At 38.2% G+C, this 12,664-nt stretch overlaps 1 protein-coding gene and 1 long non-coding RNA gene across 7 annotated transcripts in view; one reads left to right on the top strand and one right to left on the bottom strand.

The window, feature by feature from the left end:
- LOC129779715 (choline/ethanolamine kinase) overlaps positions 1-12,664 on the bottom strand; it is a 62,489-nt gene that overhangs the window by 26,956 nt on the left and 22,869 nt on the right. For 5 of the 6 annotated variants that reach the window (XM_055787352.1, XM_055787354.1, XM_055787353.1 and 2 more), the window contains exons 5-6: positions 12,421-12,591; positions 11,714-11,975 (exon numbers count right to left, since the gene is read on the bottom strand). In XM_055787352.1, the coding sequence (XP_055643327.1) occupies positions 11,714-11,975; positions 12,421-12,591 (433 nt within the window). The remainder of the gene's footprint in view (positions 1-11,713; positions 11,976-12,420; positions 12,592-12,664) is intronic. The other variant, XM_055787357.1, reaches the window with a different exon arrangement.
- Positions 1-12,664, top strand: part of LOC129779720 (uncharacterized) — an 87,355-nt gene that overhangs the window by 19,819 nt on the left and 54,872 nt on the right. The gene's annotated exons all lie outside the window — the stretch shown is intronic.

Genomic DNA, 12,664 nt, shown 5'->3' on the forward strand with positions numbered 1-12,664 from the left:
CGCGATCCTTGGTTTGGTTTTGGGATCCTTGGTCCTTGGTTTGTTGATGTGATGTGATGCGAAAATATGTGGTGTTAGGTTTGGATGAGAATGATCGTTACGGAATGAAGGAAGGTATTGTATTATAGAGACTTTAAACTTTTTCAGTTCATTCGTCTCTAGCCTTGAGAAAGGCCCTTTGAAAACTCTACTCTACTCTACTCCAGCGCTATCACCTCCACCCTCTTGCCTTGAGAAAGGCACTCGATCCCTCGCCGTCCAGCTCGTCCAGCAACGATGTTGTCAAGTCGGTGTCCACACAAAGAATGATCGTTACGGCAGCGGAGCGGGGATTTTTAAGCTGACTGGCTGACTCGAGAATTACGCATGTGTGAGACTGCGACCAATGTTCCGTTCATTTTTTTCTTTTTCCTCTCCAATCGTGCTTCATTGTATTTCGCTGCTGCTCTGGTTGCCCGTCTTGGTCGGTACGATTTGAGGAGAACAAAATAGACCAATAAAAAATGGGCACATAGTGTATTTGGACAATGCTTGATATTTCACAATTATTCAATTGTTTATCTCAAGAAAAATGAAATGTTATTCATTATGATAGATGCGTAGATATATTTCCTATCAATTGATGCAGAAACCTTTGCGATCTATTGAGAAATGCTCGAGTTATAAGCGTTCCAAATCTTGCATTTTTTCCTACTTGTTCAGTGCCTAGACTTTCATTTCACCCCCTATATCTTCCGGTTAGACGTAGTCCTACGTCAAAACCTTGTGCCTCCAACGTAACGCTCTCGTTTTCGAAGTTCTCCAAATATTCATTCATTCAGAATGAATTCAGATTCAACTTCATACAAATGATCTCTATATCAACGAGAGTCCTACGTCACCCTTGCGGTTATACCATAGATATAACCCACTTCCAGTTTTTTTTTTTCCAATTGTCAACTTTCATTCTAATATCAAGGATCAACATATCATATGTTTCCATTAATCCGCAAACATGCCTAGTAGTAACTTAAAAAAAACAAACTCATAAACGACAAAACGAGTTTTATAGTAGTTTTATAGCGCTTTTTTAGTTGGAGTGCCTTTTAATTGGCAGTTCGCCAGTTGGAGCACGCGTCAATCAAGAAGCAATCATCCGTCATAATCGTATGTCAGTTTTACTCAGTTTTTCAATGCCATTTTTATTGAAGAGTCTTTAAACGTTAAAATCAAAAAATTAAGGCACAGTATAAAAGTATTTAGTTTTGCAGTTTGTTTGACAAATGTATTCGTTTGAAAATATTTATTAATATATATACATATATAAAGTGGATTATATCACATACACTATTCAAGGAAGTTAATGATATTTTCTACCATCAATCCAAATGCAGTAATCTTAATTATTATTATGGCCGCACTAAAAGACATGAAAAACAACAAGAAAAACGCGAACTTTGAAATTTGTGAACTATTGCAGTATTACTGCAGTATTATTGCAGCCATTCCATGCCAAACTGATATAGTGGTTTTCAGATTTTCGTGAAAATTGGTAGCTTGTTTTCTTTATGGTAAAATATTGAACCTGTATTATTTTTTTGTTGGGTCCCAGCAAACATTAAGTCGTATGAATAGCTATAATTGGAGGCGATATACATACAACCAAGACACATTTGTATGATATATGATGCATATAACTAGCATATACACGCAAAAGTGGAGGCTATATACGTATATGCCATATTGTGTACGCATATAAAGCAGTATATAACGATATGCGATGCTTTTTGGACTGATATGCGATTTGATCCGACAATATTACCACTCAATCCATCGATGACATGGAAAATCGTGTTTTTGCATTTTATTCGAGTTTAGATATACATGATCGATATTTTGATTGATATTTTATGCGATTGTGATTTGATACGAATTTATGTAACTTATCATATGCAAAGTTATATGATTTAATGTTTGCTGGGGTGATTCGATTTTTTTCACTTTTTCCCAAAAATGACTTTTATCAAAAACTCATAACTATTGAACCACTAAGCCGATTCAGATAATCGATACATCAAATTGAAGTTAATGAGCTAGTCTTTTTTGGAAAAAATGTCTGTTGGAGCAACCCTAGAATATTAAGAGTTTTCGCAACGAAACTTTCATGATCAAAAAATCCTACAACAGTAATGAACTTATATGTAGTCATCTCACTAGAATCAGCTTGCATCTGCTATAATTAAGCTTCAGATAGGAGAGAAACTGATCTCGATAGAGAGACAGGAATCAATTGAGATGAATCTCTATTTGCACTTAATTCCCATATCTATCAATACGGAAACGAGTAGCGAATAGGCCAAGGAGAACGCTTGAAACGTATCTGTATTCGTAGTCAATCAAATAAAAAGTTTTCTGAAGTATAATTCGTATCGTGTGGTTAAAACAGTGGTGAAAATAGTTTTAGTTCTATCGTAGTTCCTGTCCGACTTTTCAAGTGCGCAAACAGTTCAATTCCCACCGCGGAAACAATGTCAAACTTGCAAGAAATTTGAATTTTTTTCTTGTAATTCTTGATTGTATCCGTTTTTATAGTTTACATGGTTTCGGGACCAACGGCGCTATATTTTTCTATATTTTTTCTTGAAAACTGAGGATTTTTAACTCAAAATTAGATATGTTCTTTTTTTTTGAGTTATAATTTTTTAAAGTTAACCGATAGTTCGGAATATTAATTTCTTCCCCTTTTTCCTATTCTCAAAAAATTTAAATTAAAGCCTAGAATTTTTTGGAAAAATATTGCACTTGCGAAAAAAATTAATTTTGTTTTCGTGATTAATAATCGTATCTGTTTTTTTATAAATAAAAAAATTTTTTTTTGCAAGTGTGAAATTATTGACTTGAATTAACTATGTCGATTATCTGAATCGGTTCAGTAGATCAAAAGTTATGAATTTTTGAAAAACGTAATTTTTGGAAAAAAGGAGAAACATGATTTTTTGAACCATCGGTTAAATTTGAAAAATCATAATTTAAAAACGAAGAAGGACACATTTTTGGATATGTTATCTAAAAAATCCTCAGCTTTCGAGAAAAAATATAAAAAAATGTAGCGCCCTTGAATGAAAACTATAAAGAACAATTACGAACAATAATTGGCATGGAATATATATAGTATATAGTTTGGTGTTAATTTCCCCGGCAGCTAAAAAGCTGTTTACTAAAAACTAACTGACGTTAACGTTTCATTACCTTGTAAATTCTAGATACAATACCAACAGAGGGTATTTAAAAAAATGGCTTTTTACGGGGTGTGTTCGAAACTGAAAAAAAATAAATTTATTCAGAAATCATATTTTTAAGTTGTTTTTTAAGCGTACATACATTATTTAGTCGTATAATTATTGTATCATTCAATTTATTCCGATGAGAATGCTTTAAAATATTTCAACTGATGCTCTTACCACATTTAAATTTTTTTTCAATGTTCAGTTTCTATGGCGAAGCTTCATTCGTAAATTACACATTTGTCATCATTGGTGAAATACGACCATAAATGTTGTTATGAATAGAACAGCAAGTTATGATTACAATACATATGGGTTTATTTTGATAATGCATTATACATAAGCCGATAAAAATGCATTATAATATTTGTTCACAGCGTTTCAGCGTGTATATGTATATTTTATTCAATTTTCAGTTCATAATTTCTATCCCATTCGCCGTGTTTATCATGATGATGCTAACATTATATACGAACCTCCCACCTTATATATGATGTCTCCCACCCTCTTAGAGACATCTTAACAATATGTTCAATTTTTAGAGCGTAAACCATCTGTCAATTTTTTCACTGTTTACATTTTCTTGCCACAAATCGTTGCCACTTTTTTCTCTCAAGTTCCACTTCTCTTCTCTGCTTACACGGTCAACTTTATTGACAATATGATGACATTTGAGAGCATAATGACAGCTGAACATGGCCGACGACGCAGATATCCGGATTTTCTGATTTTCGAGCATCAATATCGTGACATTTCATATGGATGCATGATGTTGACGTTTTACCTCACGGACTTCCAGACTGAGTTGCCAGATATGCAAGCGCACATTTAATTTTTGTTAGGTTTTTTTGCGATTGCAATTAAAATTTATAAACTACTGAAATTGTAGGAATCATAAATGGAAGCTTTTGGTTTGGAAAACCGATACTTTGAATAGCAAAATACGGTACTTTTCACGATACAAATCAAAACTTCAAAGTAAACTGACAATGTGATGGTGAGAGAGTGGATGAAACTTAACAACGTTTTAGAAATTTTTTAACGTTGAACTCGGTCATTCTTTGCGCTAGTGAGCGGGTTGTGTGTTTCTTCACACTCCGCTATAAAATTTGGAGAATGAGAAGATCTGGGAAAATCACAGATGAAAAAGCATCATGTGTTAATTCAAGCTACAGTAGAATCCCGATTATCCGCGGAATAGTCGGGCAAACTCATCGCGATTAGCGAAAATCGCGGATGACCCATTAAAAGACAAAAAAAAATGCAAACACGAAAAGAGATGTTTCAACATAAAAACTATGTTCTATCAATACAGAAATCAATCAACTATCCATCTATAAGGTCGTGTACACCAGTGGCTAAATAATGTAAAAGCCATGACCACAACAAAAGAGCATGGGCCTACCACTCACTAACAAATTCCGGAAAGGCCTATTGATTTACTATGGAACTCGCAGTCACGAATAATCCACAGGGCGGATCACCCGCTCGCGGATAATCGGGGTTCTACTGTCATAGTCTCATTTATGGAATAAAAACATTTGCTTGCAGATAAAATAACTTGCATATATTTTCGCAAACTAAAATAATCTGGCATCTCTGAAACTGAAAAGAACAGTCTGTATTTGTGAAACGAGTATTATGATGTATTTTTGAGAAGAAAACCCGAATTCAAAAGTGTAAATTATGAATGAAAATTAACTTTTACGAATCAAATTGGTATTCTATGTGAATACAAATCACTTTTTTTCTGCAAGTGGTGAGAAAATCCCATACAAAAATTATGTCTGAAATTGACGTTATATTATAATAATACATTTTAGTAGGAATATCTGAAAATTCAGGGGAAATAGGTTAAGTTAAGGTTAGGACTACGCGCTTCAACTAATTAAATAATACCAAGTAGATATTTTCATTCAAATTTTACCAATTGAGAATTGCATTTAGCCATTTAGTTTGGATCCCAAACTCAAATGTCGCCAGTAGGCATCGTGGATATTTTCGTTGTCTCGGGTTGAGGGCGATATTGACCGTGTAAGGTGGAAAAATATTGATTGAGGTTAGATCAGATGTTGAAAGCCTAGCTGTCACGATATTGAAGACACTTATTGTCAATCCGGTTGATCGTGTAAGGTGCCCATATAAAAGCGAGAATACCCTTCGTGATTTGCTATGTAACCTGAAGGACAAGATTTCTCCCGATGATCAATCCGGGATTTATGAAATACCGTGCGGAGATTACCCTGCTGTATACATCGGGCAAACTCGTCGAAAAATTAAGGTACGCATAAGGGAGCATAGAACGGCAGTAGATAACAGCAAACCAAATGACTCAGCAGTAGCGGTACACACTCAGCAGTAGCGGTACACACCACCAGCTTTGACCACAACGTCTATTGGACGAAAGCAATGCTGATAAAATACGTCCGAAAGTCAACACAACTTAACGCATGGGAATCAATGTTCATCAGCAGATCCCAGAAGCTGCTGATGAATGAAGATGATCCTTCCATCACATCATGTAACTTAACGCTTCAACCTTCGGACGACTACACAACACGCACGAAAACAACGAATAATCAGTCGGACATTGTCCCGTAGATGGGCAGCTTCGCGCCCGAAACCGATCGACATTTAAGGTAATTTTTGAACCGTTTGAATAATAAAGACGCGTCCACATTACGCCAATCGGCCTTGGCTGCCCGGTAAAGCCGACTAAATGTGGACGCACCGCCCGGGTTTACCGACGTGCCAAGTGGGTCCGGACGTAACAAGTGGGTCCGGTTCGAGAAAGTCGAACCAAAACAAAACGAAGTGGAAGTAAATTAGCGTTGACGACATAGTGCTTCGTGTGTTCGTGACGGCTTCGTGCATCCGATGGGACTGTGCAACTCACCTTCTCGAGCGTTGATCCAAGAATGAGGAGATGTGGAGGAAAGTCGCTCACGAGAGTGTGTGTGCGCGAGGACGAGTTCGGCTCGATGTGTGTGTTAAGACATTGTCCGTTCTGCCGCTGTTTGCTCACACGATAGCAACGGGGGACAAGTTCTGAATTAAGTTCTATTTGCACTTTTACTCTATATGCCACACATCTCCCTCTCTCTCAAAAAAAATGATGTAAATAAACGAATCCAAATAAAAGGATTCCTATCCCCCATTTTTGCAGTCACTGAAGTGTCTTACCCTATCTTACCGCTATACGACTTTGCACCGTTTTTTCGGTTCGTTTGCAAATTAGGTGGTGTAATTAGTGGTGATGTAATTGTATGAGTCCACAATTTGCAATTCGCCTTTTTGACATTTGACAGTAAACAGCGAGAGGAAGGATGAAAATAAAAACAACACGGGTTGTAAGTATGTAATGAGCCTGATTCTCGAATACACTTCACGAATTGTTCAGTGAGTAAATTATTCTGTTGTACAGCTACAGAACTTCAATTGACCCCGAACATCAGCCGTGTAAAACGATACATTCCGTTTTCTGTGAGAAAGGTTGTAAGATCCCTTGATTCTTCGCTTAGTTCCAGATGATAGAACGCATTTTCCAGGTCCAATTTCGTGAAATATTTTGCGCCATGAAGTTTAACTCGCATTTCATCTACCAGGGGCAGCCTGAAATACTCTCGGTTTATGGCCTTGTTTGGCGCCCTCATGTTAACCACGAGACGGAAGTCTGACTTGCCTTTCGTCACGGCAGACACGCCACTTATCCAGAGCGGCGCTCTCGATACTTTCTCGATTATCCCGTTTTCTTCCATCTCATGTAATCGGTTGCGGGCGGCCTCCCTAAAGGCTGCTGGGACATTATAATATGCGTTCTTTGTCGGGGGGTTCGACTTATTCACGCTAAATATGACTTGCACTCCAGACATCTTAGGGAAGTTATTACTATTTACGCTTTCAGTGTTGTTAACAGTTTTGCCCACATGCAAGAGCTTCAAATCATGAGCAGTGGAACGGCCTAGCAGCGATCTCGCACTGGCAGGAACGACATGGAATGTAGCATTTACCGATGGTTTTGTTGTTCCTGGTACTTCGATTGTGGCTTTGAATGTGCATTCTATCAACATTGGTTTAGAGGAAGCATAGGCATGTAGATTTTGCTGAGGTTGTTGGGCGATGTGAAGTTTCGCCAGGCCCATGTCGTATTCTCGTTTTAAGTGTAGCCAATTAATACCACCAATGACGTTAACGTCGGCTCCAGAGTCGATAAGGAAGCCAATAGGATTTGTGAATCCTACACTGCAACCGACTATTGCTTCCTCCAAACTGAGGGCACTTATATTCTGCTATTTGTTGACGATGCGTTCTTCGCTTGAGGATTCGATTTCGAGGGGCTTTATGATCTGCTGAACAGTACGTCCTGTTCGACAAGCGACTGCAAAGTGTCCTCGTTTACCACACTTATCGCACGTTCTGGATAAGGCGGGACACTGCGGATTCCAATGAAAAGCGTTGCTGCATCTTGGGCAACGTGACCGACGACCTCGTGTTGGCGGGAATGATTGGTTCTCTCTCGATTGCAGTTTGAAATTGCGTTTTTCTCTTGACGGGTTCGACCGACGGTCTGATATTCGTTCAATAAACGTGTTTGTTCGCCGATATTTAGCGTTTGAGTACACATGATCTTGGAAAGTGTTCAATCTCTTCCGATCAGCTCCATATCTCTGTCCTATCTGTAGTATGCTATTATCGAGTGCATGGTCAGTCGTTTCTGCGTCGTATGCTACCTTTCGAGTAGCTGATTGCACGATAAAATTTGTGTCATATCCATAAGTACGTGCTATGTGAATGTGAACCCTGAGTGCTTGAGCTCTGATGGCTAATGTTCCAGTTCTGTTCAGCTTCAGTATGCACTGGCTGTGAAGGATTGATACTGGAAACAGGATGTTGTAATAGTGCGATAGCTTTGGATAGGTCGACTAGCACTTTCTCGATTCCAGATTATACTCGCTATGGAGATCCTCATTATCTTCCATCGATCGAACATATTCACCGTTGTTTGCCATTTTTTTGCAGCTTTTCGGATGATTTGTTTTGGAGATTTCGAAAAAAATTTTTTTGCCTGTAATTTCTGACACAATTTATAATCACTGATAGATTGCTAAAGCTATTCAGTATTATTAATAATGATGTATTTGTTCCATAACAACAAACAGAAAAAAAATGAGTTTCTGCATTTTTCTCGCTTTGCATTATTAGGTAGCAAATTTACGTTTTTTGAAATGGCCTCGTTTTTTTACGATTGAAGCAGATTCGCATTTTTGCAATGGCGTCATTTCGAAGCGATTGAACCAAGTTTTTCAACACTTCAAAAAATGTCGTCTTTTTGAAACGACTCTAGCAGATTTCTTTTTGACATCAGGAAAAAATAGCATCGTTTCGAAACGATTAAGCAAGCATTCTCAACATTTTAGAAATGGCGTCGTTTTGAAACGACTCTAGCAGATTTATTTTAGCATAACACATAAAAATTAGCATCGTTTTGAAACGATCTGAGCGGCAGCAGTTTAACCTTCAGGTTTGGCAATGCATAATTACGCGGTTATCCCAATCCGCTTGCTAAATGTGACTTTTATTCACAAATTTATGAGCTTGCGCATGAAGATTCCGTTCGCTTTAAAATAATTAAATGGCAGGATCGCCAAATGTGCAACTCACCTTCTCGAGCGTTGATCCAAGAATGAGGAGATGTGGAGGAAAGTCGCTCACGAGAGTGTGTGTGCGCGAGGACGAGTTCGGCTCGATGTGTGTGTTAAGACATTGTCCGTTCTGCCGCTGTTTGCGCACACGATAGCAACGGGGGACAAGTTCTGAATTAAGTTCTATTTACACTTTTACTCTATATGCCACGCAGGGACTTCGGCTTCGTGCACCCGATGGGGCGTCCACGTTACATAACGAACCGAATATGCCGCCTGGTACAGGCCGATCGGCATCATTCGGCATAATGTGCCTTAATAACAATAAGTGTTTGTTTTGTCTCGCGTTGCGTCTTATAGCGAATTCGTTTTTAAAACTGAGTCAGTGCCACACTGACTCTGTAATAAAAAAACGTTTTCAGTTTCACGAATGCGGTGGTTTGTTGGTGTGCGTTATATAGTCTGATTTGTTTATATTTGCGAGGACAAATGTACAGCGTCGACGTCTGGTGGCGATATTAGTGCTTGGGAGGTAAATTATTCTCTATCAGATCAGAAGGGCCAAGTGCAGTGTAAAAATATAAAAGTTTGAATGACAACTTTTACTTCATATTGTTTGTTTACCTAACACATGTAGTCCTGACACTCACTTAGCCATTTGTGGATGCATTTCCTGTTTGTTCCACAAATAATTACTATTATAATATAAAATCATCGTTAGACACAGTTTTCGTTCAATGTTTCTGCGATATCGAAAAAAAAACCTCTTATTTCATCACATGAAATAAATATTCGATACGTTAAAGTAAATTTTCATTCATAATTTTGATTTTGAAAGCAGGTTTATTCCACCTGAATATCCATCTTTATTTTCGCTTCCCAATGAAAGCACACGTAGCTCAATGCCGTCTACTCGAATATACTCTTCAGAATCAGAATTCAGAATTCAGAATTCAGAATCAGAATCAGAATCTGAATTGGATTACGATTCCAATAATACAAAAGCAAAAGCAGCAGGTTTTCCATCTTCATAGTTTTTATTTTTAGATTTTCCAAAACAATACTCGGAACTTGACAGTTCAGTATAGTTGTATTGGTGAACTCGAGTGCCAACCCGTGAAACATCTCAGTGCGAAACTAACAGCTTTCGGGGCGAACCAGTGCGACACTGAGTGCGAAACTGAGTGAATAAAAAAACGTTTTGACAGCAGTTAGTGCGGCACTGAGGTTGAAACTGAACAAAAACGAATTCGCTATTAGTGAATGACTGACGATTGGCTTTAGTTATCAGCGCAGAACGGTGTGCATCGAAAGTGAATTTAGGGTCGAGCACTGCGCGTCGTATATAATTGGCTGTCTTTTTCGAAAGAAGCTCATGATCACACATTTAGTGATGCTGATGGTATGTTTATTCAGGCGGCACCAACACAGGAACTGGTCAAGCAAGCTCTGCAACCGATGGCAATCCTCAAGAGCTTTGATATAGTTTTAAGTCGTCTGCGTAAATCGATACACAACCGGATGCTAGAATAAGCGATACATCATTATAAAAGATCGCGAACAGCAGCGGTCCTAGATTGCTGCCTTGCAGAACTCCAGAAGAAACAGCAAACGGAGATGAGGTGTGAGCCTGAAGTTTGACACCGAGCGTTCTTCCAGAGAGGTATGTTTTCTCAGTAGAATCCGGTGGTCAATTCGATCGAAAGCGGCTTTTATGTCGGTGTAGATAGCATCAACTTAAGCACGTTTCTCTAGGCGGTTGATACAAAACGATGAAAACTCGAGGAGATTGGTGCTAACCGAGCGTCCTGGGCCCTCAACATAGTTTCCTTCGAGGGCAATACACTTGGTATGGCGAGTTTCAAACACTTCGATTCCCTTTCTGTAGTACGAAACGTCTAAGTCTTCGAAATATGCTTGTCAGCCACTTTTCAAAATGCCTATTGGACTCAGGAATAATGGTAATGGATCCTCGTTTCATCCATTATCACAAAACGTCGATTACGCTTCAATAAAGACAAACCGGTTGTTGAATCATCAACGCGCCGCTGTTCTTGGTCCACGGTCAGCAAACGCGACACCTGTCACGCGGATAGTTATTTCATGTCCAAAATGTATCCCACTCGTTCTCAGTTTAAATCCACTAATCACTGATAAACTGTTGTTATCGATGGATCAGAAATGGAATAACATTTCATCAACCACTGCATTGATTGTTCAGGAGTTTTTCTATCAAAAACAATGTTTGATGAAAATACGATATTTATCTTTTTCCATTTTCTATACGAATGCTCAGGCAGTGACACTTAAACAACTGTAGTTTGTGAACAAATAAACGAAATGTCATGAAACTTCACACATAAGTTAGTGACAGATGAACCTCTCTTCTTAAATCTTGCTCATTTTTAGTGGCGCCATCTGTTGAAAAAATCCCGGGATTTTTCAGCCCATGTAGTCGATTACACTGGATTATTTTTTCGTGCGATTTTGGGAAGATAAATTCTGCGAGTGGGATATTGGTTGCGACGAGCGCGCGCCAATGAAGCGAAAATTTTTTTTATGCCATTTTTTACGCGATTTGATCGGAATTACGCGATCCGTTATTTTTCGATCATCCAGAGTAAATACTCCTTCTTATGTGATCAAACTATAATAATAATGTAGCGTTGAGCTTCTAAATAAATGTTTTCCCCCAAGATTTGTTTATTTCTGTTGGACTTCCTGTAATTTTTTTCAACTCAATTTATGATTTATGTGGAACGAGAATACTTGACTATAGAATGATATCTACATGACTATTTTGCGTACCTGTTGCTCTACAGATGGATACCGTTCTGGTTGATGGTGAAAATAAGGCGATCTCGAGTTGGTATAATCAAAGGTCCATTCAAGAAAGTGATTCGCTATGTCGAAGCCACGGTAATTATAGGCACAGTATTCGAAATCGATTATCATAAGCTCGGGTTCTCCCTCACTCGGCTGGTCCGAAATTGCTTGAGAATTACCGCTGAGTACCGAATCTCTTGTGTTGTCGAACTCGTTTTCAATGTTATCGTCCAACAAACGTTTCCTGTAAGAATTGAAGAAGAAATATTATGTTTAAACTATTTGTATGAATAATACACAAATGAAGTTCTGCCAAAATCAGTCAATTGTGCTGACCTGTTTGTGCACCTCTTTTATCACAATTTAATTTTTGAAAATGGTCCAGAAAACAACATTGACTGGATGTCCCTTCCACCTGAGATGATGATGTTATTTGTGATTTAATGAAATGGCCAACTGTTAATCAATGAAACACTGGAATCTCTGGTAGAATGTGTTGAAATAATCCAAATTCGCCGTTTGCTGGAACTCTTGAAGCTTGTCAATCTTCACGATCGAGAATAATTGTGTTCAATCATTTTTGATGATGTAGAAACACAACAAGATGAATGGCTATACTAGATTTATTAGCGTTTACCTTACCATTGGTTAAATTGGGTATTACAATTTATTGCAATTTTTGTACTAACCTGGGGTTTTTATTACAATCAACATCGCCACTTTCGTGATCGTTTCTCGCAGCAAAGGAACCGTTTGTGTTGCAGCTGTGAGGATCGCTATTCCTGTCAGTGGAATTTGAAATTAGAATAGATCTAAAATGAGAACCTAATTGCGCGGATTCGTCAAATTGATCCAGGGTACTGAAAATTTGGAGTAGCAAGTTAGCTCGGACTTACGGGTGCGAACAAGCGTGAGTGTGAAATAACGCAACGT

This window comes from Toxorhynchites rutilus, chromosome 3 (assembly GCF_029784135.1).
Source record: "Toxorhynchites rutilus septentrionalis strain SRP chromosome 3, ASM2978413v1, whole genome shotgun sequence".
NCBI classification, from domain to species: domain Eukaryota; kingdom Metazoa; phylum Arthropoda; class Insecta; order Diptera; family Culicidae; genus Toxorhynchites; species Toxorhynchites rutilus.